Genomic DNA, 27,506 nt, shown 5'->3' on the forward strand with positions numbered 1-27,506 from the left:
AAAAAAGTTACTTATGTATACTCCTTGTTAATTTAAAATAGACCTTAATTATATTTTAGAGTGGCTTTCCAATATTTTTGACTACTGGCTATAATAAAAGTACTGTTTATGTGGCATTGTGCATTGTGTACATACATACACAAAGAAATGCAAATATCTATATCTATAAGGGGAAACCTAAAAATTCATGAAACACTACTTGTTCATATTACATGCAGTGAAATCTGATATATTCCATGTTGTTCCATTGCATTTTATTCCATTTCAGGGTCATCTATGTTTTTTTCGTTCATTCTTTATTTTCTTAAGCTGGCTGTGGCCCACTAAATTGTTGTCATGATCTCAATCGGCAGAGTGAAAAATCATCTTTTAAAGCAGTCTTGACAATATCTAGGGCTTAAAAATCATTTACTAACACTGAATTCAATTTGTACAATCTTTTAACTTCAAACTTGGAACCAGTTTCAGCAAACAATGTCTCTGCCAGTAGTAGCAGTCATGAGAAATACATGGACTTAAGGAAATCAACCTGTTGTTTTGTGAACAACAGTTTAAAAGAAACCACAATCTATCTTTCTGTTTTCTCATTTGTTTGTTAGCTACAGCCTGATTTTTGGTTCAGTCATTTATACAGGTTGTGCCGAAACCCGAACTGTATGGTTGGCATACAGCCGTATTTAATTTGGTAGATCAATTTCTTCTCTGGAATGGATGCATCTAATTTCTGAGGAAAACCTCGAATGACATGTCCTTACTGAGAGATGGCATGCCAAAGTGGCTGGTGGTACCTGACATAAATAGATCTGTAAAGCGTATTTGCTGACCACGAATGAACAGGTTATAAAGGGAAGCACATGCATGGGTGCTTTTAAGAGTAGACTGGGCAGGGTCTTGAACCCCTAAACCCACCTGGAACTCAGAGACACAGATTTCATTCAGTAATTCTGTCATTATCCACCATTCTACTAAAATCTATAATGAACATCGCCTAAACTGCTAAAAAAAAAAATAATAATAATATGCAAAGGAAGGAAAAATTTCATTTTTTATAGTACTTAAAATAGGATTACGCCTCTTAGAGTTCTTTATCCCCATGCATTGCTTCACTGCTCAGAGACACTGCTAGAACACTAAAGAACCTTTACCTTGTGTTCGAGAAATTTTAGAGTGTCCATTTGTTTTTTCACAGCCTCCACCAAAAGCAATCTTCTTATATACCTGGAACGTATTTTACTATGGTATGTCTCAGTATTATCCCCATATAGTTATGCAGATTCATCCTTGTTTGCTGTTTTATTTCATCATCTCACTTTTAATACATTATCTTATAGTATATTATTTTTCTTTTACATCATTTAAACGTACGCCTCAGCTGAAATATGAATTTTTGTATGTAACTATTGCTCAGCTTTTTTGAGAACAAGGAAGATACAATATGAAATAAATTACTATTTTCCTCTTTTGGTATGATTTTAAATTTGCTTTTAGAACAAATTATTATGATGGTTTTCTATTCTGAATCTAAATAGCCTTTTTTTTTTCCATAAGAGTTGAATTAATAAATTTGTTAGAGCTTTCCTTCACAGAACTTTAACAAACATCAAGGTTATTTTTCTGCCTAATCCCTTCATTTTTCTGTTGTCCTATTTATGATTTTTTTCTTTTATTTTTCCACTATGGAGCCCAAAATCTGAAAATGAAGTATACTATTACAATTTTAATTTGTCTTCATTTTTATTTTAAATTTGTCTATATTTAAGACAGCTTTATGTTATTTATTCTTAATGGAAAATGTAGTGAAGAGAACTTTCTTTATTTGCTTTTTTAAAGAATTACAATTGTGCCACTGCACTCCAGTCTGGGCAACAGAGCAAGACTCGGTTTCAAAAAATAAAAAAACAAAAAAAGAATTACACTTGCTTTTTACATTTATGCTGTCCTTAATAAGTATTTCTGCAGATCATTAGTCCTGTTCTCTGATTTGTAATTCCTAAGAGGACACTTTAGGAGTCATACATGGGAGACAATACAATATGGATAAGCTACAGTGAGGGATGATATAACTCAGGATTGTAGTTCTCCTTTGAAGATGGGTTATACAACTTAACCTTTGCTGACTTTTTCTCCATCCATAAGATGGACATGCATTGCCTTGCTTACACTTTATAGGAATATTTTATAAATGAATAAACATATTTATCAATAAATGCTTTCAGTTTTTTCAAGACATTGTAACCATATCATTTACTTAGTAATAGCAAAAACAGGGTGTTGTGTGACACTCCAGATGTTAAGTAGTTATTTGAGTTTGTTATGTTTTCAAAAATGGCCCATGTTTCACTAGACTTAGACTATACTGTTAAATCATAGAAGTCTGTGTATGTGTTAGGGAAAGGCATGGGGAGAGAAAAGGAAAAGAAAAAACATAACTTCACTGTGTCCTTTGTAAGTATAGTTTGTCAGGTAACCCTCCTAACAGGCCTAGGGGATAGATATTATTATCTCCCTGTTGTAGAAGAGGAAAATATAGCTGAAAGAGGCAAAATAACTTGCCTGAATCTTATAATCCGTATATGACTGAGCTAGGATTTGAACTCAGCCACAAAACTCAGCTTTACAGGACACCTCTCAGCTTTCAGATGCCTGCTTTGGAAACATGTTAGCAATGAAAATAGAAAAGGACAGGGATAATTGAATTAAAATACTTAATTTATAATGTTAACCAAATAGATTTTTTTTAGCTTCCCTCAATGTTTCCATTACTGCTTTAGTTGAAGTTTTGGATCATTTCTTATTTTATCTTGCTGGTTTGTCCAACTCTAGTTCACAAAAATATACTTGCTAAAGATGCTTTAAAGTGCATGACTTATACTGCAATTTCTCTACATGGTTATTTATGTGATCAAAATGGTCATCTCGGAGAGTGCCTGAAGGTTGAGCTAGAGGAGGGTGATGGAAGGAGGGGTGACTCAACAGAGTCAGGGAAATTCCAGATGACATGGGTTGCCAGATTTCCTGCTGGCCCTTCATTGCCAAACTCCACCTCCTGCTCTTCTTACACAGCTGTGTGCTTCATTAAACAGTGATGTCTACAAATCACAGCAGTGTTAAAAAATGCAGAGCAGGGGGAATTCCTGTACACCGACTGCTGCCAAGTTCCTAGAGTTTTAACAGCACGCTCATCAAACTGCCTCTCTCTTCTCCAAAAACTATAAATAAGTTCAATATCAAGAGTGTTTTCATCTATTATAATGCCTCTCTGTTCTCTTGGAGAGTTTGGAATAGTATATACACACATTGGTTACAGCGCCCGTGTCTAAGGCAATATGGTAGGGGTCATCTGTTGTCAACGATAAGACTTCTGACCTTGATGCTGCCACTGTTCTTCCAGTGGAGCCAGGAACCATTACTTAATCATTTACAGCATAGATTTTCCCATCCACAATTTGCTCTTCAGAAACCAGCCTTGTGGAATTTAGGCCAAGAACCTGGTTGCTACCGCTCAGAGTAGGTATGGAAGAGGTGTTTATTTAATTCAACAATTCAAATTGAGAGTTTATGTGTGCAAGGTCCTGTGCTGGGCGCGGTAGACAATGACAACGTTAGTAAGACAAGGCTGATAATACATTCATAGTACCCGTGTGAGGTAAGTGCTGATGAGTGGTTCACTAGAGTTGTTAAAAAGTGCCACAGGAACTTGGGGAAAAAAATATAAATTTTACCTGGAGGATTGGAGATATTTCAAGGAGGAAGTAACATTGGCTTCAGGCTTTAAAGAAGAGAGGGATTTAATAGATAAATCTGGAAGTATTCCAGATAGAGGGAAGAATGCAAACAAATGGGTAGAGAATGGAGAAATTCAGTGAATTGTCAGAATAGTGTCTTACCTTATGTTGTAGTGGTACCATAATAACTGGCAGCCTACAGTACTCTGACAATTTAAAAAATATATAACCTGTTTTCTTTCATGTGTGTATAATGTCTCCAGTTGGGCCCATCCACTTTTTATGATCTTATACCAGCTGGATCCTTACATTGATGTATGCGCCTTGTATGGGCTTGAGAATATGAGGAAGAGATAGGCAGATGGATGCAACTTCCATGATAGGAAGTTGTTAGATTGGTTTGGTGGATGGACAAAGGAAGAGCAAAAATATGAAGGGGAAAAGTGGAAGAAGTGTGGAGGCCACTTCAAGAAAAGTAGTAGCTAAATCGTAGGCAGGACTCGAGTCGACTTTCTTCTGGAAAGTTTCAGTACTGAGTCTGGGGAAGGAAAACACAAAACGATTAAAATTGATGTGCATTTGTTGAGCACATACCTTGCACAAACACTGCAATGGGCACCATGGTAGACACTGAGATACAATAATGCATTTCCCTGTCCTCAGTTACGAGGACAGGAAACAGACAGGTAAACAACTAACTACTGCACAAGGTAGAATTCAGTCACAGAGGTCAGTTTGTCACAGAAATAAAAATGGAAGAAGACATTTGTATTGGAGAGAAATAAGAAACTTTTCTGAAATATTCTGAGGTAAGAAGTGAAGATTAGCTAGGTTATTAATAAGTCTTAGTCCGCTAGGACTGCTGTAACAAAATACCATACACTGGGTAACTTATAAACCACAGAAATTCTCACGGTCCTGGAGGCTGGAAAGTCTTAGATCAAGGCACCAGCAGATTCCATGTCTGATGAGCACCAGGTTTTTCATAGGTGGCACTTTCTTGTTTTGTCCTCACATGGTGGAAGGGGCACACAGCAGTTCCTTGGGGCCTCTTTTACAAGAGCACTAATCCCATTCATGAGGAGAGGCAGTAATGATTTAATCACCTCCTCAAAACCCCACCTGTTACTAGCATTACCTTGGGGGTTAGGTTTCAACATATAGATTTGGTGGGGTGAGGCTGGGGACACAATTATTCAGATCACAGCAATAAGAAGACAAATATGGAAAGGTGTTTCAGATTGAAAGTAAGCAAAGAGAAAGGTTATAAAATGTGAGGACTATTTCAGAAATGAAGATGGGATATGAATTATATCTTATTATGAGATGAGTTTAAGGTCAGATAATTAGGCATCTTCAAAACCATGCCATTGAGTTTGGGCTTCAATCTTGATAGGGAGCCATGGAAAATATCTGAGCTGTGAAGTGACATGGGGACATCTGTTTTTAGACTCAGGGGTGCTGGGAAATTCCACTCTTGCCACATTTTAAACCTCTAAGAAAGAGCTAGGTTTGCCTGGGAATTCTCCCAGACCACCATAGCGTAGAGAGAGAGGTCAAGATTGGAATTCCTGATTATTTGGCTTATGGTCAGATAGCTTGAGATGCAAAAACCTCAAAATAGGCTTTATGGCCACTTCATCTCCATTTGTACCCCTGCCTTTGGGCTTTTATAGTATTCTATTTATTCTGTGTATTTCTGACACTTAACACACTCCCTGGCAAGTAACTGTACTCAGTAAATGTTTACTGAATGAATGAACAAACTACTAGCTTGTTTCAACAATGGGGAAGAACCCAATTATCAGAGCCTGAGTAAACAATCTACACATGAGAATCTGGTTTTGAGCTGACAGAAAACTAGCCTTTGATACCATCCTGTGGTCCTTGAGTTTTTGGATAAATAGTTCATTTTCCTGAGCTGAGTTCTTTTCATTTGAAATGAGTTCATCTTATTCTAAACATTTAGGGAGTAATCTCAAATGTACCTCATCTCCAATGAACTGATACAGTTTTAACTTCAGAAAGCCAAGCTTCACATCTCCGAAATTTATTGGATTGTTGAATTTTGAAAAGATTAGAGACTGAAGCCTGCATAAAATAACAAAAGTATCTCAAGAAAGTATTATATATACCACAGTTGAACAATTAAATTACAAGTTCAAGTCTAATCTAATTGTTAAGCTTCTTATATTAGGTGTATATTTTGTGAATAACTTTATACTCCTCTTCATAATTATAATTGATGTTTTATAACTTCTGTAATTGAATATTATTTCAATAAATAAATCCATAAGAATATAATAAAATGAGTAGCAAATCAATGTCTAAGTCTGAGAGGCTTTACAAATCACTAATTAGAAAATATATGATTGAGTAAAAACTTTGTTTGTCCAGTATGGAAAAAGTGATTAAAACCTGGTCCTCATTCTCTCCAAAGTATGTTTTTAATAGTTTCTGTTTATCCTTAATACCTCTGAAACCTAAACAAAGTTGGGTTTCCAACTCTTCATTTGATATGTGGTATTCACAGATACTCAGTGCCATATGATTATCTGTAGATGAATTAAAGACACCACGTAAGTGGAAATGTGTGTGTGTGTGTGTGAAGACAGGACCCTCATAAGGTAGACTTTGGGAAAAGTACTATTAAACTTCTAAGTGTTCTACCTTCAAGTTCTATGATTCTCTGACATGACATTTGGGAAAGTGGTCATGTTCCCAGTGTTCCTGAAGCTCTACTTGTCCTGAAAGCTTACAGAGACATATGCAAAGAGATTAGATTTTAGCAATCATTCCAGAAATTATCCCATCACATAGTGTAGGCTCATTGGCTAAGAATAGAATATAACAGAGAATAATGCAAAAATATCAATATCAAAGGATAAGTACAGAATAAAAATCTTGTTTTGACAGAGATTTGTTAAAGTGTATGTTTGTACACTGATTATGTGGAAATTTTGAGAAGTTTCTTTTCTGTCCATCCTAGTAATGTTTGAGTGACTTGGTTGTGACTTGGAGGCCTCCTTTTCAAGATTGTATCTCTCACTGACATACACTACAGTTTCTGATAGGTTTTCCTTGGATGGAGTTTATCCTTACATCTTTTCAAAATTCTCTCAAATATGAGAGACCTCGTTTCTTGGGAGGGAGTACGGAAGAAGGGCATACATAAATGACAAAGAGTTAATTCAGCTTGCTTCTCAGAGTTAGTCATTGTACATACACACACACAGACATACATGTACATATTCATATAAAAGGCATCTCTTTTTTTAAAGTGCTGTCTAAAAGCCAAAATAGAACAAAAATCCAAAAACTCAACAATTTTCCTACCCAACCAGAGAAGCACTGAGAGAGAAACAGTGCTGTACGTTCAGCAAACTATTTTATTTTCTTCTTGGATGTAGTTAACTGTATTTTTCCAATTTCCCTTAAAGTTAGGCATGGGCATGTGACTTGGTCCTAACTAGTGCAATACAGGCAGGGGAACTTCATGCTACTTCCAGATGTGGCCATAAAATTACCATCTGACCTTTCACTTGCCCTCGTTTCTTCCCTTTCCCCTCCCTTCTCCTCTCCTCTGTTTATCATAGGCTGAGTAGAGAGGACCCAGAAGAAGTCTTTGAGGCCCTACAGGACAGCTAAGCAACTAGATGGAAGGATGCTAGACCTCTTAGTCACCCCAAGTAGGAAAGCCACACAAGAGAGCTGCCGGAAGGGAAATGTCCGTGTAAGATTTTGTGTGAGAAGTCTGATGATAGCATTTGTTTTGAAATTATGGCATTTGTTTTTTCCTGTGGTTATCTTTTAATCTAAAACAAGAAGCATTGATGGTATGTTCTGATCACTTAGAAGAAGATAAGGTATAACGTCCAGATTTGATCTCTCTAAGAATGTGCTACCTTTGCTATTCTAGGGAATATTCCCTGATAAACATTAAAACCTATTAGGTATATACATTTCAGCAAAAGATGATTGCAATTACAAACTGACATTGATGGTAAATTACTCTATACCCTTAATAAGGTCACGGGTTGTGAGTCTGAAACCATCTCTGTGGTGGTTTGGGGTATAGCCACCATGGTATGTAAATCTGATGCTAAAAATTGGAGCAGCTAGCCATGTGAAGAATTTGGATACTGTACATAAACCACAATGAATCTTATTGTGGAATAGTGAAGATTTATCACTATATAAATTTCTGTGCCCTGATTGCTTTGTTTGTTTTTCTTTTGTTAGAAAAATCAAGAGACCATGAAATTGTTTGAGAAATAATTCTAAGTCTACGTGAGCACTGAGGCTTCAGGAACTGAACCATGCTCCTCTGTGTACATCCCTTGGCTCATTATTCTCAGAGGGATGTGGATTTTACTTTCGACCACTTTAGCTTAGAATAGTGACAACCATTACCTACCATTTATTCAGTACTCACTACGCACTGTACTAAAAACTTTATGTACATCTCATTTACTCATACATACAGTGATATAACACATTATTTTTATTCCTGTTCCCGATATGAGGAAACTGAGGCTTAGAAAGTTTAAGCAACTCGTTTCAAGTCAAACATCTGTAATGTAGCAAAACCACATTTCTGAAATTCATGTTCCTAATCAGTGCTTAATGTATCTGTTACTGACTTCTGTATTCTTTATCTGTAATTGTATTAGATACCTCCCTTTTAAGTGTAATGCCCAATTTTATAAAATATATTTTTATTTACTCTTTTCTTGAGTGAGATCAAACCCCAGGGGATGGCATATTTCCTCAGGGCCATTTTGTTTTAATGATCTTACATCATAAAATTTGTTTAGATTCTTAGTCACTGGACTTTGGGTACATTGTGGAAAGAATGTCATAATTTGTGTGTTGAATTTCAAATTTTGAAAACCCTGGAAATGCCACTTCCATGATCCCTTCCCTTTTAAAGAGAGAGAATTTTCCAATCTTCTTTCTCACTCTTAGAAAAGGAACTTTTCAGCTTTCACATCAGTAAACACAGTGGAGATGCAAGAAATCCATAGTTCTTACTCTGAAAGGATTGCAAAATTTTATGATAGTCTGAATTTTATAGCCCAACATTTTTAAAGGAACCAAAATAAACTAACAGTTCTCTCAATTGCATTCTTTTTCCCCTTTGGCACTAGTCTATCTTATCTGAATTTTTTTTAGTTCATCTACTTCATGATAAGCACTTTTCTTCTCCGAGGAAGAGCTATCAGAATCTCTTAGTATGTTTTTTGTTTTTTTTGTTTTTATTTTTTTGACGGAGTCTTGCTCTGTCTCACCCAGGCTGGAGTGCAGTGGTACAAACTCGACTCATTGTAGCCTCCACCTCCCGGCTTCAAGTGATTCTCCTGTCTCAGCCTCCCAAGTAGCCGGGACTACAGGCAAGTGCCACCACACCCAGCTAATTTTGTATTTTCAGTAGAGACGGGGTTTCACCATGTTGACCAGGCTGGTCTAGAACTCCTAACCTCAGGTGATCCACCCGCCTTGGCCTCCCACAGTGCTGGGATTACAGGAGTGAGTCACTGCACCCAGCCTCTTAATATCTTTATATCTAATTCACACTATCAATTGCAACAACTGATACATCAACATACACGTGTACAAACTAAACAAATATGTACACACACACACACAACACACACACACACACACACAGTGTTTGCTGTCCTAAAGCTGCTCCCATGTTTCAACATCTCTGAAATTAAACAGTTATTACCACTGTTTAATAACCTTTCCAACATGCAAACACATACTTCATCTGGATCAATCACAGATAATTTCATAATAAATAATGTACTAAATATAATCTTTCACACTGATCAAGAGATCAGCTTGAGAGAGTGTGTCATATAACTTTTGACAAACATGATAACTTTGAATAATAAAGTTTGCTTAATAGCTAAGATGTGGGAAGCTGACTGCTTCCAGAAGCATCTGGATGGAATGAGAAGTGATAACAGCTATACTGTTTTCATATAGCTATACTGAATTTGAATTTCTTTAAACTCAATACACTAAAAATATGACCTCACAAGTCTGTAGGTCACAGATAAAATCTGAAATTAGGATAGTAGACATCCTGATTAAATGAAGTTGGTCTCATTAACCAAAAGTAATCATGCTTGTTCAGTCCCTAAGCTGCTTAATGCTTCTGAAAAATCTGGGTATTAGGCTTGAGGATATCTTTTCTGCACTGCATAAGTCCTTTCCTTTAAAGCAGTTTTCTTTGTGTTCTTTTTTTCTTTTAGCTTAAAATTGGACCCAGCCTCCAAAAGTCAGTCTTTACCCTGAGCTCAGATAGGGAAGACACAGAGTTAGTAGTAACAGGGAATATATTGAATGCAAGGGATAGAATTAAATAATGTGTTAATGTGGAAAAATGAGAAAGCTTGCTATATAATCTACTATTTCTGTCAGACTCCAAGAATCTAAAATGGAAAATTATTCAAGAGAGATAACAACATAAGAGAATGCGCTGATGGAGAAAATTCTATATTGGAAAAACAGCAACTAATGCCAATCTTTAAAGAGGGTAAACTACAAGGATATATCACAAGTATCTACAAGGGATGGATTTTGATTGCCAAGTGTCTGGAGAAAACTCCTAGGGACAACTTTACAGTGACCAGAAACCCATGATTGAATAAGGGGACACATGTTCCTGGGATAGGAGTGATCTTGTGTTTATTTCGGAATGAATTATTTAAAGGGAAAAATAAACCTGACGTATTAGTTTGTCTTCACAATGCTATAAAGGACTACCTGAGACTGGGTAATTTATAAACAAAAGAGGTTTAATTGACTCAGAGTTTCACATGACCGGGAAGGCCTCAGGAAACTTACAATCATGACAGAAGGCAAAGGGGAAGCAAGGCGTGTTTTGCATGGTGGCACCGGAGGGGAACTACCAAACACTTTTAAACCATCAGATTTTGTGAGAAGTCACTCACTATCATGAGAATGGCATGGGGGAAACCGTCACCGTGATCCAATCACCTCCCACCAGGTCCCTCCCCTGACATGTGGGGATGAGATTTGGGTGGGGACAGACAGCCAAACCATGTCAACTAAGAATACTGCATAAATAACATTTAGCAGCCTAAGTGTAAAGACCTTTATCACATCACTTAGAAATTCAAGGTTTACTAAAGAAGATAGTCATATTGTTAAAGAAACATGTAAACATATAATATTGTTAAGTTAGCAAACTAACATAAGTGATTCCGTTTTCCCTGGGGGCAGAGAACCTATACCTGTAAGATGGGATTGTCATTTTGGGGGAAGATGGAAAAAGATGGAAATCACTTTTGAGGTTTACTTTGAATCATTTATCTAAAAAAAAAACAAACAACAAAACTAATGTAGCAGATACTTTTGGAGAGGGGTATATTTAACAGAAATAAGAATATAAAGAATATTTCAGAATATGAATGTCTCTAGCTGTATGTGAGGAGCTCTGACATCTCTCAGACATAACTGAATGAAAAAGCACAGATTTCTCAGTTGCCATAACTGAAGTGTAGGGTAAGAGGAAAATAGCAGCAAGAACAAAACTCATAGGTGCAGACAAGGACAAAAGTCATAGACGCATGAAGGAAAAACCCGCCCACAGAAAAATGCTGTTCTCGGTTTGGTAGGAGTAAGAAAACTTGTTCTTTGGGAAGTCAGGCAGCTCCTAGCAATCACAACTTTCTTTTGTACATACTCATAGATCATTTATTTTCAAACGAATCTGCAGCCTTTTTTGAAAATGCTCAAACTTGTCCTCAGTTATAAGCTTCCTAATCTGTGCTTGCAGAGTCCATGATGCCAGCTGGTCCTCCCTTGATTATGTGCCCATATTCACTCTTTCATACGTACTCTTTTCGCATCCGATTTACCAGAGATCTGTTGATTCCTCCAGATTTCTTTTGTTCTACCTGACCAATCAACACATCTAGTCCCTCCATTTTATGGCATGATTGTGCCATAAAATGTTATCTTTGACTCTATACCAGCAAAGATTTTCTGTAAAAATATCAGATTGAATGTTTTCAACTTTGCAGGCCATGTGGTCTCCGTCACAGTTACTCAACTCTGCCGTCGCAGGTTGAAAGCAGTCATAGACCATACCTAAACAAATGAGTGTGGCTTAAAAACGCTGCAAAAACAGATGAGAGTAATTTTGTGTATAGCAGTTTGTAGATCCTTGTTTCAGAGAGTCTTTCTTGAGCCAGATTTTCTTCGTGAGCCCTTTTCTTTGGAATTATGCTCCTCTTTTTCTCTATGAACTTTAAAAAACAAATTTCTTTCTTGAAACGTAGATAAAGCTTGGGTTTGTCCTCTAAGCAGTACTGCATTTGAGAAGCACTGAACAATCACATAAAACTTAAAAGGATTCTTATTCATTTAATCTCATTTATTCTGTTTCTAAAAGGATATTAAAGAAGATCCAGTGCATAATCTTCACTAGCACTTTCCATTGTCTTCTCTCCTGCCTTCACAAGTTACAATCTATTCATTTTTCCTCTGCCAAACCCTGTCTCAAATTCTTGCCCCCAGCAAGCTCGGCCCACAAGGTTTTCATTTTTTCCACACCACCTCTATCTCAGAGCTCTTTGTTTTGTAGATAGACTAAAATATCATTGCTAAATTTGTTCATCTCTCTTCTCCCTCCATCATTCTCAGATACAAAAGCCAAAGAACCAGGCCGAGGAGGAAGAATCATTGAAGGGAAGACCAAGCTTGTGAACACTCCTGATTTTAAATGTTTCTCCTGTTAAATATTATTTTTATTATCATTATTGGCTTAAGTATATTTCATTTACTTGTGACAAAACTTCTTATACATTGTACATAGAATGCTCTCATTAGACATGGCCTTAGAGGTCATCCTGTCTCCAATACCTTTAGATAATGTATCTCTTACATTAAATAAGACTGAATCCCAGCACTTCGGGAGGCTGAGGTGGGCAGATCACCTGAGGTCAGGAGTTCGAGACCAGCCTGACGAACATGGAGAAATCTCGTCTCTACTAAAAATACAAAATTAGCCGGGTGTGATGGCACATGCCTGTAGTCCCAGCTACTCAGGAGGCTGAGGCAGGATAATCACTTGAACCCGGGAGATGAAGGTTGCAGTGAACCAAGACTATGCCATTGCACTCTAGCCTGGGCAACAAGAGTGAAACTCTGTCTCAAAAAAAAAAAAAAAAAAAAAAGACTGGAGGCTAGCAGGGAGCAGATAGGGAGATAGGGAGAGACTCTGCTACATATTCACTATCCAGCATCTCCTAACAGACTCAGCCATCTCACACTAAGAGAAAGCAAACAAAGAGAAGGCTCCCAGCAGCCACACTCCAATCACACCGGAATTACCTTCTGTGCATCACTGGACAGCTGGAGGCATGAGGCCACAGGGCCTGTTCGTAAACAAGTCTCTCCCAACCATGTCCATAAAGGCATTTGCCTGTAGGAGGTGATTGCCTTCCGATGAAGCTGCTATAAGAGGACACTGACAGGGAAGATCTTTGCAGAGATTTAGAGACCTGATCTGCAATTTGAGCAGAGAGTTTTTGGTGCAGTAGGAAGTTTGAAGAAGTCTTTGCAGCAGTAGTTATCGGTTTACAGTGGACCATCTTTACCAGGAGTCGTAAATAGATTTTCTCAGACGAATTGCCTGTTGTCAGCTGAATGTTGAAAGAACTAGGGCTACTTGTGTAATAGAGGAACAATAGGTTGTGGGCCTTAAAATAATAGAATAATAAAGTAGGAAGGATGCTTAGTGATTTTCTAGTGTTTTCTAGTAATACAATAACCTTCTATTCCACATGGGGAAAATGAAAACTAGAGAGAAAAAGGGATTCCCCCGTAGTTACCTGGCTAGTTAGAGCAGACAGTGAAAAATATATGAATCTTTCTATCAAGTGTTTTATTTTTTTCTCTGCATTGCCAGTTGTGATTGGAAATATTAACTGGGTGGCAAGACACAACAAGAAGCCTTGGGTTGCTCTGCTAAGGTGGGCGGCAGGAAGGTATAATGATCCATCTTGCTTTGGAGGTTGAGCTAGAACTTTGTTACATAAAGGGACTTCTTCAAACCACCTGGGAGGCTCTTGCTTGTTTCACATGCCCAGACTTACCTCCCTGGGCATAAGGAGTATCCAGCTGCCCAAGTGATTTTGATTTGCTTATCCTCTCCACCTGAGACTCCTTAAGTCTAGACAGCAATGGTTCTGAACCTCAACAAGCATTGCAATGTCTTGTGGAATTTCTAGACTTTTAAGTAATATTCCAGCTCAGATTTAAGTCTGGGAAGTTCTGATTTAATTGGACTGGGGTAGGGCCCAGGCATCTGTATTTTAAGCATCCCAGGTATTCTAATGTGTAGCCAGCTTTGAGAAATACAGGGCTAAAGGAAGCCTGAAGGTTTAAGCCTGGAATTAAACAACAGCAAGAAAGTAGGAAAGGAGGAAGGATGGATTGGAGAGATGTTGCTGAGGATAACTTAGGTCAGAAGAGTGTCATTGCTCAAGAGGAGAGTAGGAAAGGAGAGACAAGAAGCAGGTGAGCCTCCCTGGGAGAGTAATGAGGTTCAAACAGGCTCAGGTGCAAGCACTCTGGGAGCCAGATTAAACAAAGACAGCAGGGCTTGGAAAGAATTCTGTGAAGACGCTGTTCTACCCTCTCTAAACTGAAGTACATTTGGTTTCCTCAGCAAAAAGGAATGACAGAGGACAAATAACTCAGCAGGAAGTGTTTGGAATTGGCAGGTAAGAAAAAATAATAAGGGAACAGCCTTAGAAGGATGAGTGCGTCTTTAGTGTCAGCAATCCTTGGGCTGTAGTTCATCAGATAACAAGGTCAAAAGTCTCCTGTAAAATGCACGATAGAATCTTTGGACCAGAGGGCCTTAGAGCTCATGGGAATCAACCCCTTCAATTCACAGAGGAGGAACTTGAATCCCAAACAGGGGCAGGGACTTGCCCAAGATCCCAGCCAGTGAACGCATTGGGCCTGTAAGGCAGGCCTCTGAACTCTGTTCACTCCTAGGAAAGTCCACACAGTGTGATAGTTAAGAACTACTCGAAGCACAGAAAGCTCATTTACCTTCCCCAAAGTTATACACCTAGTAAATGTGGGTGTGTATAAAGCACCAACTTTATCGTGTTTTGTTGGGAGGGTTAAATATTCATAAGGCATTTAGAACAATGCCTAGCATGCAGTATGTGTTATAATTATTACATCACACTATTTTGTTCAAGTATTAAAGTCACATCATAGTGAATAAGACTGATATCTTGTCTATTTGAGGAAAGATATTTAGAGAAAATGCAGACTTATTAAGGTGCTCTGTCTTTAATAAAAACTCTAAACAGATTAGAATTTAGGTGAATACTGAAGCCATGTGTTTTCAAGTGCAGTTTGTTTAAAGTGCAGATTTGTAAGCCTCAGTCCAGATCATTTGAAACAGAATCTCTTGGAGGTAGGGACAGGGAACTGGCATTTTCCAAATGTACTCCCAAGTATTTCTGTTGAACTGTAAAGTAACACCTACGGCTCCTTACTGGGGAAGTGGAGTAACCTTCTAAGGGAGAGTCAAGACCTTTTTCTCCTTCAGTGATATAGGTACTGTATTCTCTTTCTCACCATTACAGATATGGAAATTGAAGGTTAGAGAGGTTGCATAGCTCGCCCAAAGTTATTAATCTTGTAAATGGCAGACTAGGGACTCTGGAGCCGTATCCTTAACAACCCAGAGTTACCATTCTCCCGGTTACCATGTGAGTTTGAGCATTTTTCTTATCTATTAAATAGGATCATATTGGTATCTAATTCAAGGGATGTTGTGAAAATTAAACAATCTCTGTCAGGCATATTGCAGATACCTTGCTCATGGAAACAATCAAATGATAGCTGCTGATTCTGTTATTGATGTTAGCATTGTTACTTGTCCTTTTCAAATACTTCATTCAACAAACATTTGTTAAACACCTGCTCTGTACCATATCCTGTGCTAATGTGTGAACCCACAAAGGCCAGAAACTACAATGTGGTTCTTCTCTCCATGAACCAACCAGTCAGGTAGAAACTGTAAATAAAAATCTGTACCATAGACAAAATGTGATCCTGATCAGAGAAGAACAAAATGTGCCCTAATGATTTAGTAAAAACAAAACTTACTTACCAGGTGTCTTTAAGAAATACATTATTCTGGGTGGGTGGGTTTTCTGTAATAGTTGAACATACACTTGTTAGATAGCATTTTATGTTTCTTTTTGTATTGGAAGGTAGATATTTCTGAATATAATACATACTTTTTAAGCCAAAAATAGTGTGCACCTTCAGGATTACCATTGGGAACCTTATTTATCGGATTGTGTTATCACACCAAAGTCCTCAGGGGTTTTTGCAAGTACTTTTTTGTTCTTGTGCCTGGCTTTCAGATTTTTTTTTTCTTTTTTTGGTCTCATTGTTGCAGATATCCACTTCACTTCTCACAGAGGTCATTGCAATATACCAGAAAGAATAAAGACTTAGGAGTTATCCAACCTATATTTTTATACTAACCCTTTCAGGCTGTATGAATTAAGCCATTCATCCATTCAACAAATGTTTATGAATGCCCAGTTATTATATCAGGAATTCTGTTATGCGTAGGGATGTGAGATATGAATATATCTTCAAGATTCTACAGTGTCAAAATTTCCCTAATTGTTCATTACTTTTTTATGGTATGTAATTTATATTATATTTAATTCTTAACAATGATTTATTTTCATAGGTTATTGGGGAACAGGTAGTATTTGGTTACATAAGTAAGTTTTTTAGAGGTGATTTGTGAGATTCTGATGCACCCATCTCCCAAGCAGTATACACTGAACCCAATTTGTAGTCTTTTATCCCTCACCCTCTTTCCACCATTTCCCTGGGTCCCCAAAGTCCATTGTGTCATTCTTATGCCTTTGTATCCTCATAGCTTAGCTCCCACTTATAAGTGAGAACATAAAATATTTGTTTTTCCATTCCTAGGTATCTTCACTTAGAATAATATTCTCTGATAATTCCTTTGCATCTCTACAGTGGAGCTGGGGCAGTAACTAATGGAGACGTTTTGCAAGAGTGGAAGATAAATACAATTAAATACACCTGGGATTCAAATCCACTCCATCTCCTCTATTCACATTCTGTATTCACAAGCTTATGGTTATGGAACACCTTCGTGCTAAGCACTGTTCCAGGCCCTGGGGATGCATCCGTGAGCAGGGCAATCAGCTCATGTTAAGCTTACATTCTTCAGGCAGTGGGGTGGACCGGGGTGCAGGAGAGACTGACAATCAACATGTAAATATATGACACAGTCTTAGATAATTGATATAAAAACATGGGGTAAGGATAAACCAGTGATGGATTTCTTTTGCTCCCCTACTTCCCACCATAATTTGCACAAATGTGTTGCTTAATAAATAAATCCTTATGATTTGTATCAGACTTTAGTACTAGATACTACTTTTTCAAGGTGTTACCTCATTCTGAAAAAAAGTCTAAAGGTTGTGATTTGTATTATATAAACCATATTTCCTGTCTTTAGTCAATTTTGTATATTTAATTTACTAAAAATGAAATTTACCAGGACAAATAATTAAAACAGACATAATATTAATAAGTATTACATTGAATGTTAAGGAATTAGGTAAACATGGTAATGTGAGGTGTATAAACAAGACAGACCCGGTAAAGACCACTTTTAAATAGAGTTAAAGCATAATGAACAGAAAATTTAAAAAATAAAACATAGGACTTATGGGGACTTATGAGTTCATCTCGGGTGGCAGGGGGTATTTTGTCATCATTGTTAGTGAGTCTTTAGAATAAAACACGTACAGATTAGGCAAATTTATATTTAAGAAAAATCCATAAACATGTATCTTGTTCCTCCATATAAATGTCACTCAGTCTTACTCTCTGGGTGGGCCGGTCATCTTATCACTGAGTAGCAGCAGTCCAAAGAATGAGGCTCAAGACCTTGGTCTGCCACCTATTGATGGAATATGTGATCTTGACAAGTATTTTAATGTTATTCAGCTGTAGAGTGTTGACAATAATGTTCATTCTATGACTTCGAACCATGTAAACTTGGTAGCATTCCACCATTAACCTACAAAACAGTAAGTTCCTAAGGTTCAGTGTGATACATAATTCATAAGATGACTATCAAGTGGAGTATATGTGAAAGTGGTTTTGTACTGAAGTATTACAGGTGTGAATCATTATGTGGCAACAGGCTATTGAATATTATCTGTGTGATATATCATGCTTTAGGAATTGGGTCACCATCCCATATTTAAAGTACTAAAATATTAACGAGGATGATAAGAAAAATACATGAACAGTTACAATAAAACAATTAGAAAAATCAGGTGTGAACCAAGGATCCTGCCTCATTGGTCCAGGGTCACTTCTTATTTCCAGGTCCATATCTGATTGCTCGTAATTCCCTGGGTTGACAAATATTAGCCCAATGATCTCCCACTTCTATTTTGTACTCCACATATAATAGTCCAAGAGAAAGTTTCTACAACTTCACAAGTACTAACTCAAACTGCAATTTATTTTAAAATCTTTAAAGGTCTTTTATATACATCAGGGGTTGGAAAACTTTTTCTATACAGGGCCAGAACATATTTTTGACTTTGTGTGTCACGTGGTTGCTATTTCAACTCCTCAACTCTGCTGTTGTAGTTCAAAAGCAGCCATATAGCAACACCTAAATAAATATGACAGTGTCCTTAAAAGACTTTGCCTACAAAAACAGGTGGGATGCATTTTGCCTGTGAGTAGTAGTTTGCTAACACCTAATCCAGATGAAAGATTACAGTGCAGATTCTTAACTAAGCTTTCAGTGATGAGACTTGGATTAGGAATGTGGATTAGGTCTATAAAATCTTTGAAAATCAAACCCAATCACTTATATGTATGTCAGTACGCATATTTCATTTTTACTTTTTTTGTTTATTGTATACGATTGTTCAGAACTATCATCAGATTCCCATAATAGAGTCTATAATTGAGAAAATGTTGAAGGCCACTGCAATTGGAATATTTTCTGCATGCATCGGACTAGTGTCTGGAGGTTTTAGGGCAGTAAACCTTTCCTCAATTTTTAAATCTCTCATTCAGTGTTCTGAGCTGTCTCACAAAGAGTGGGCAGCCTTATATGGTACAGATATCTATCTTGACTGAAGTTGCAAGGTCACTGTTAATAAGTTAAGAGTTTGGACTAGATGACTTCCAACCATTAGACCTTATAATTTTTTCCAAGAAGGTCTACTTTTTCTTTTTACATATTTTCTTTTCTTTTTTGTCTAAGTTCAATTTGTCACATTGTTTAATCGTAAGAAACCTCCTCTACAGGTTTCAATTTCCCCATAGTCCTTCCTGAGCTCCATTTTCATATATCTGAGTCGTGGATGTTACATGCATTTTCCGTCAAATTTTCACAGTTGTGTAAAACCCTAATGTATTCCAAACCTGATGTCATGGTGATTACATTTACTCAAATGTCTCCTAAGTTCTAATTTGGGGGCAGTTTGTCAATAAATACCTTGTTTGTGAGCATGCAGGTTACTATGTTTGCATGCTATAATGTTAAAATGGCATTTTAAACAAGATACTCAAGTATTCCTTACCTGTGTCTTCTACCAAATGCCAGATTCTAGACTGAAATGGGTCAGAATATTAACTGAGGAATTTAGTAGAGTGAAGTTTGATAACATGTTTTATGTTTGTGGAGTTAGACAGTACAGTTTGCAAAAGTGCGAACTGTATACTTTATGTCTGAAGAGCTTTGCACAAGGACCCAGGATGGCTAGGCTCCAGAACTAGATACTTGTGGACTTCCTGTGGGATATGAGTCAAATCCCTATGAGTTTCATTTATAAAAAGAAAGGAGTAGAGATTATGAGAAATAAAGCCCTTTCTAGTTTTTCCCTTCTACAGATCTGTCAAAAAAAAAATAAGGAAAATAATAATTTTGAGTGCCAATGTCTTATTAGTTGGGGCAACAGACCTACCTACACAAAATGGAAACACCGTTTCAATGTGGGTAAATTTGTGGGTAAATTATGATAGAATGAACTAAGGACAAGAATGCTTAAAGCATGCCAAATTGAGACTGTGAACCCAAACAAGATATACAAATAGTGTATCCTTTCTAGGTGAGCTCACTGTTGGCACATGTAAAGAATATGACTTGGGGGAAAATGGTGGATTATGTAAAAGGTCAATTTGTAAGGGCTCAAGGATGAAAACAACCTGTAGGATACAGCTGATGTATTAGTTTGCTTTCATGCTGCTATGAAGAGATACCTGAGACTGGGTAATTTATAAAGAAAAAAGATTTAATACACTCACAGTTACACATGGCTGGGGGAGGTCTCAGGAAACTTATAAAATGGCAGAAGGCACCTCTTTCACAGGGTGGCAGAAGAGAGATGAGTGTAAGCGGGGAAACGCCAGATACTTACAAAACCATCAGGTCTCATGAGACTCACACATTATCAGGAGAACAGCACAGAGTGGGTGGTGCGGAACCACCTCCATGATCCAATTACTTCCACCTGGTCCTGCCCTTGATACATGGAGATTATTACAATTCAAGGTGAGATTTGGGTGGGGACACAGAGCCAAACCATATCAGCTGGCTAAACAATTTGTAAGGAGGGTTTGCTCAAAAGAATGAGAAACAAAGGTGATTAGATTTTGTCAAGGATGCAGGGTTAATGATTGTAAATTCTCTGTCACAAAAGGAGTAACCTAATGGAAATTCTGCTTGAAAAGGCTGATCATTACATAGTCCTTTAAGTTAGGAGAAAACGCTGACTAATGAAAAAGGCAAGAAAGTTTAGTGGGATGGGGAGCATGAGTGAAGGGGATTATATTCAGATAAATCATTACCTTTAAGAAAGAAATTAGTTAGGATATTCTAACTCCCCTCTCTTGTCTTTTGTAATTCCAACTCCCCACCCCTGACTTTTGTAGTAAAGCCCCTTGAAGCCCCGAGAAGGGTAAAGTTGCCTCATTTAATGTAGCCAGTCTAAGACAAAAGTGATCTAGAAGAAAACGAGTGGTGATGAGGGTATTTTTTTGACCCAAGGTCACAGATGGAAGGGAGGGATAAATTTCATATAATTATTTTATTTTTATGTGACACTTTAAAAACTTGAACAGACCATTCAAACACACTATCTAATAAGTTTAATTCAGCAAGTATGTCCCGGATGCAAATGATGTAGCACTTTTTGTGACAGAACTAATGCATTGAGTACCAGGCTCTGTATAAAAATTTTGTAGCACATTTAAAGAAAACCTCTCAGCCACCCTCTGAGGGAAGCATAGTTGAAGAAACTAAGGTTCAAAGACATTGAGTAACTTGGCCATGGCCTCAAAGCGTGTCATTAGTAGAACTGAGATTGAACCTAGGTCAGCCCCATTCCAAAACGTGTAATTCTTCCATTCGATCCTCAAGGAGCTATAAAACCACAAGAAATACAGGGTTAAGAGAGATATGTTTCACCCATAAATTACCTAAAATCCTCTGCAGTAGATTAATTGTTGAACAAGCAAAGTGTGACAAAGTAGCATTGATGAGATGAAATAAAAGAACAAAGTTCAAAGGAGAAAAATTATACTTAAATTAGGACCTAGGAAGTACTATGTAAGGAAGAGAACGTTGAGGGTTGGGTAGGCATGAGAAAGGCAGTGGGGTGGAAATCCTCGTCTCCATCCTGTCACGTGCAAGGAAACTGAAGTTTGAGGAGTCGGGAGGCTTGTCCAGGTTTTCACAGCTGATTACGGTGATGTTAGAAATACAGGGAAATGACTTTTAGGAGTCAGAACCTATGGATAAAAGCAAAACAAAAAAAATAACAAAATAAGACAGGAACCAGAACTTACTATGTGGAAATAAGGGAAATAATAGATGATGAGTATGGAACCAATGCTGTTTTTCTCTCTTCTGCTTTAGAGATAATGTCTTCCTTCTATATAACACTCTTTTTAGAATCTGCCTTGGTCTTTATTATTGAAGATGTTGATCACATTATCTATCAGTCTCTTTAGAAACTAAATCTACACTTCTGCCAACTTAAAAACTCTTACTTTTTCGAATCTCACACACTAATATCATTATTGTTGAGAGCCTACTTTGTATGGTAATGTTTACCTTCTAGTGCTCACCTGGCTTTCAAGCTATCAGGCATCCTGTTTAGATCTTTGGATGCTGGAGATGTCCTTATGGGTCCATGTATATGGACACTCATATGGGAGTTTATCTGCATTTTGGTTTTTGAATAATTCATGCCTTTGTTCACTTCTATTTTTCACATTTGTTATGAATTGCATTTACTTTTATTTTTCCTATTTTCTTGTACTTCAGTTTTATCTGAAGACAAATTTTAATGTGAATCAAGCATATTCAAAAGCATCATCATGAGAGTATTAAATTTCACTTCAGTGTTAAATCCATTAACTTTTACTTCTTCTCTACTAGCTATTTGGCAGTAAATAAACCAAGTAGGCCACAATCTCAAAAGAGAAGTGAAGAAAATTAATGTAACCTTTTAATTTAAAGATACTGGATTATCAGATGGTCTTCTAATTATAGGGACCTCATCAATTCTGATATCCCACTCTTCCATTTCTACCAATTTAACTTTGTTAATTCCTGCCCTATATAACTGTTTTGACCTCATAGAGACATAGTTTTCTTTCTTTCCTTGCTTTCCCTTTCTTTCTCTTTCTTTCTTTCTCTTTATTTCTCTTTCTTTCTTTTTCTTTCTTTCTTTCTTTCTTTTTCTTTCTTTCTTCTTTCTTTTTCTTCTTTCTTTCTTTCTCTGTCTCTCTTTCTTTCTCCCTCTCTTTCTCTCTCTCTCTCATTCTCTCTCTTTCTCGTTCTCTGTCTCTTTCTCTCTTCCTCTTTCTCTCTCTTTCTCTCCTTCCTTCCTTTTTTCCTTTTTTTTTTTTTTTTTTTTTTTGAGACAGTTTCACTCTTGTCGTCCAGGCTGGCATGCAGTGGCACGATCTCGGCTCACTGCAACCTCTGCCTCCTGGGTTCAAGAGATTCTCCTGCCTCAGCATCCAGAGTAGCTGGGATTACAGGCACCTGCTACAACGCCCAGCTAAGTTTTGTATTTTTTGGAATAGACAGGGTTTCCTTGCCCTAGACCCTCTTCCTGCCCTCTCCAATCTGAATCCAAAGCTAGTCTTCACAATTCCCTTAATTCTCTGATGTAACCTGTTCAGTGAAACAACAGTAGTATTGTTTTTATCTATTTTTTTGTTCCTTTCCCCAGTGGTATAAGCTGAAGAGAATCACATAACTGTGTAGGCTGGGATATGACAAATTCATGTTTTCTAACCTGATTCACATTTCTAAACCCTCACCTTTTTTTCCCCAAATAGTCTCTTAATGTCTGACCCCCTCAATATTCAGCAACTGGCCTTGTCTTCCTCCTGCTTCATCAAGAAAATTGAAGTCATCAACCTTGACTTCTATTTATCTTGTATGAAAATATTTATATCTGTACTTAATTTTGCCATCTACTTCATCCTAGAGTGAGGAGTTAAGGGGTTTTAGTTCAAGACCATCCTCTCTACCTATGCCTTGACCTTTTCCTACCTGCCTATTGCAGGGTTTCTTACCATGCCATTCCCTTTCTTTCCAGTATCTTGAAATTTTCTCTTTCCACACTAGGTTCTTCCTCTTTAGGCATAATTTAGGTTCTTCTAATCCAATTGTATCCAAAAAAACATTTCTTTTGCACACCCCCATTTACTCCTCAAAACACTAAAATATTTTGAGAGTATCATTAATCTACAGAAGGTTCTAACGTCAAGGTTGGCGATGACCTCCTCATGTCAAATCTAGTAGGTATTTTTCAGGTCTTATCTTCCTAGATCCCATTGCCATTGAGTAATGTTGATTATTTTTAATTTTGTTTTTACTTTGGCTTCTAAAATACCATAAACTTCTCAGGGTCTGTTAGTTCTCAGGTTTTCTAAGTGGAGCCCCGCATACCTTTTCTCATTGCACCTATTCGGCATAGGTCATTGTATCCACACTCACATATTCATTTTTACCCTATGAGGAAGATTTCTGTTTCTAAATTTGTGGTCTGTTTTTCTTCCTAGAGTGTAAGGCTTATTTAAGTTGGTTTCACTTTTTACATTGAGGAAATTGTAGTTTTACATGCAATTGTAATGAATAATACAGAGATCCCATGTACCCTTTACCCAGTTCCCTCAATAGCAACATCTTGTAAAACTACCATATAATATAAAAACTGCAATAGTGACATTGATAAAATCCAGTGGTCTGACTCACAAATCCTCAGTTCTACTTGTACTTATTTGAATGTGAGTATATATATATATATGTGTGTGTGTGTATTTCATTTAATACAATTTTATCACGTGTGGATAAAACTAGGTTTGAGTTCTACGTACTTAGAATTCAACATGCTAAAATGCAATTTATCATCTCCCTTTCTTTAAGCCAGATCTTTCAACTATACCTACTGATGTAGTTAGTAGAATCATCAACCACACGGTTCAATCAAGCTGGAAACGTAAAGTCATCGCTGACTCTTCATTCTCCCTTCACTAGTAACACAACCAATGTATGATTTAGCCTTTTTACTAATAATTGACTTTGTCCCTATCTTCTCCATTCCCATTGATTTTGCCCTTTTGTTGTCTTACTTGAACTGATGCAGGAACATTCTAAATAGTCACTTTACCCATAAGCTGACATGCTGTAAATTCTTCCATCACACAACTTCCAAATTTACCAATATAAAACATAGTCTGACTGTGTCTGTCTCATGAATCAAATTCTTTAATACTGACTGTGGTGATAGATACTCTACTCCACACATGTGATAAAATTGTATTAAATGAAATATACACACACACACACACACATATATATATATATATACTCACATTCAAATAAGTACAAGTAGAACTGAGGATTTATGAGTCAGATCACTGGATTTTATCAATGTCACTATTGCAGTTTTTATATTATATGGTAGTTTTACAAGATGTTGCTATTGAGGGAACTGGGTAAAGGGTACATGGGATCTCTCTGTATTATTCATTACAACTGCATGTAAATCTGTAATTTCCTCAATTTAAAATTTATTTAAAATATTCTGAGATATTTAAAATGTACATATCATTTATATATAAATATTTTAAATGATATATATTTATATCATTTAAATATATAAATATATATCATTTAATATATTTTGAAATATGTAAACACACAGACACACTCACCACAAGCACTGACATAGCCTTTTTAAAAACATAGTATATAACTTTCTTCTTATCTCTCTGGCTTAATCTCCCAGCATTCTCTATCCAAAATTTTTCACCATATTAACACAGAGTTGCTTGTGATTTTCTCACACATATCAAGCTATTTTCCATTATAGTATTTTGTTTATGCTGTTATCATAGAGTGCCCACTCTGTACCATTAGCTCTTACCTGACCTGCCTAATTTTCATCAGTTAAGACTCTTTCCTTTACATTGTTCATCTTTATGTTTTCGTAGTGCTGTCTACACTGCTAACACATTAACTGTAGGTTTGTTTTCCTGTCTTTCCTTCTATACCATCAATTCCTAGACGATGAGACACTATTATACACCTTTTATTTCCAGTTTCCATTATGCTTCCTGGCAAATAAATCCTCTATGCATGTTTAACTTGAGCAAATCAATGTGCTATCACAGGTAGCTTAGAAATCAGCATTAATAAATCTAATACTATTAACTTCTACTGTATTACTAGACCAGAACACATATTTGAAATTTTAAGAAGATGATTGACTATCCTAATACAGTATTTTTTAAAATTCTTTATAACAGGAACAGTAACAATTAAGAACTTAACCAATTTTATCCTGGGATAAAATTAGTCTACTGATTATCACAAATCACATATTAAGATGTTCTGCCCAGATGATGTTTAGATTTGGAGAATGCATCATCTGAGAAAGCTGATGTTTTCCTCCAAATATATAGGAATAAATGTTTAAAAAATAAGTAAAGCAGACCGGGCGCGGTGGCTCAAGCCTGTAATCCCAGCACTTTGGGAGGCCGAGACGGGCGGATCACGAGGTCAGGAGATCGAGACCATCCTGGCTAACATGGTGAAACCCCGTCTCTACTAAAAAATACAAAAAACTAGCTGGGCGAGGTGGCGGGCGCCTGTAGTCCCAGCTACTCAGGAGGCTGAAGCAGGAGAATGGCATAAACCCGGGAGGCGGAGCTTGCAGTGAGCTGAGATCCAGCCACTGCACTCCAGCCTGGGCGACAGAGCGAGACTCTATCTCAAAAATAAAAAAAAAATAAGTAAAGCAAACTTCAGGGCTCAGCAGCAAAATGAAGCAAACAGAAATAGGATTCATTTGCAAAGTGTTGAGATGTTTGCTTATTATTAAGTCTAACATACAATTCTACACTTTAATTAAGAACCACCCACACATCAAGGTAAGTAACTGGCAATAAAAAGATTAAAAAATATTAGGTCCGCAGGTTTGAGTTCATTGTCCCTGAGTGTGATTCTAAGATTGTGGTTATGGGAGGGACGATTAAACTGGGGAAAAATTTAAATTTTCTGAGCTCATTTTTGTTTCCGGATTCTGTTTCTTACCTGCTGGTGGCAGAATGGGCAGATAATCATTTGAGACTCTTACAAAATGGGTTTAATGATAGGTCAGACTTGCTGTCAGATTTAATGAGGAAATGTTTATTCTCTTTTCAAAATCTACAGAACACAGATGTTGGATAGTGGAGGTATAGAGCATAATAATACTATTAGCTAGGAAAGGAGAGCTTTGATAGAAGATGAGATTGTCTAGCATTGGAGATCTGCCTGATTTTCTGGCAAAATTGGATTCATTACACTGCCTGAAGAAATACCAGTTGTGTAACTTGTAACATGTGCTACATATATACCTGCATGATTTTATAGATTCACTTGATGTTTTCATGATAGAGTATGCTTTAATTTAAATATTCAGTGTCATAAATACAGAAAGTGTAATACTGGCTTCATTTTTGTCCTTTTAAGTTTCGTAGAAACCCCAGCTCATTTCTCTTGGAAAGAAAGTTATTACCGATCCACCATGTCCCAGAGCACACAGACAAATGAATTCCTCAGTCCAGAGGTTTTCCAGCATATCTGGGATTTTCTAGAACAGTAAGTATAAAACAAGCAAGAAATGTTATGCTTGAGCTAAATAGGTAAATGTGGGTGGTCAAAATATTGCTTAGCACGGTATGTTTTTTCTAGAATCAGTAGAAGTTATTTAGGAAAAGTTAATGACTCCAATGCCATCGCTTTGTTCAAAATTCAGTGGTGATTTTTTTCCATTTCTAACTCCAAAAGATCCTTACTAATGCAAGGTGATATAATTTTGGAGGACCTAAGCCCTCCTGCACCAAATTCACTTCCCCAGTGTTTCTCTGATACTCAGAATCCATTCCTTTGGCTTGAAGACTTATCTACTTTTATAATGCAGGTATTCACTGAGAAGATAAAACACTAAATTGTGTTGTTTATACCTTGCTGTGAAAAGTATTATTTTTTTTTATTCAAAGCAGGTTTGGATAAGTGAATAAATTAAGAAAAGGTAAAAAGAGAATTTCAGCATACTGGAGACCCTTAGGAATAGAGTATAAAATACAAAATACTCTATCACAGATGCAGCC

General features: G+C 36.9%; 1 protein-coding gene across 1 annotated transcript in view; it reads left to right on the forward strand.

The window, feature by feature from the left end:
- The window catches only part of TP63 (tumor protein p63), a 264,983-nt gene that overhangs the window by 76,080 nt on the left and 161,397 nt on the right, over window positions 1-27,506 (forward strand). Inside the window, 1 exon segment of the mRNA XM_033213045.1 lies at window positions 26,866-26,994. Within this exon segment, the coding sequence (XP_033068936.1) occupies window positions 26,866-26,994 (129 nt within the window).

Source organism: Trachypithecus francoisi, unplaced genomic scaffold, assembly GCF_009764315.1.
Source record: "Trachypithecus francoisi isolate TF-2019V2 unplaced genomic scaffold, Tfra_2.0 Lachesis_group0, whole genome shotgun sequence".
Taxonomy (NCBI): domain Eukaryota; kingdom Metazoa; phylum Chordata; class Mammalia; order Primates; family Cercopithecidae; genus Trachypithecus; species Trachypithecus francoisi.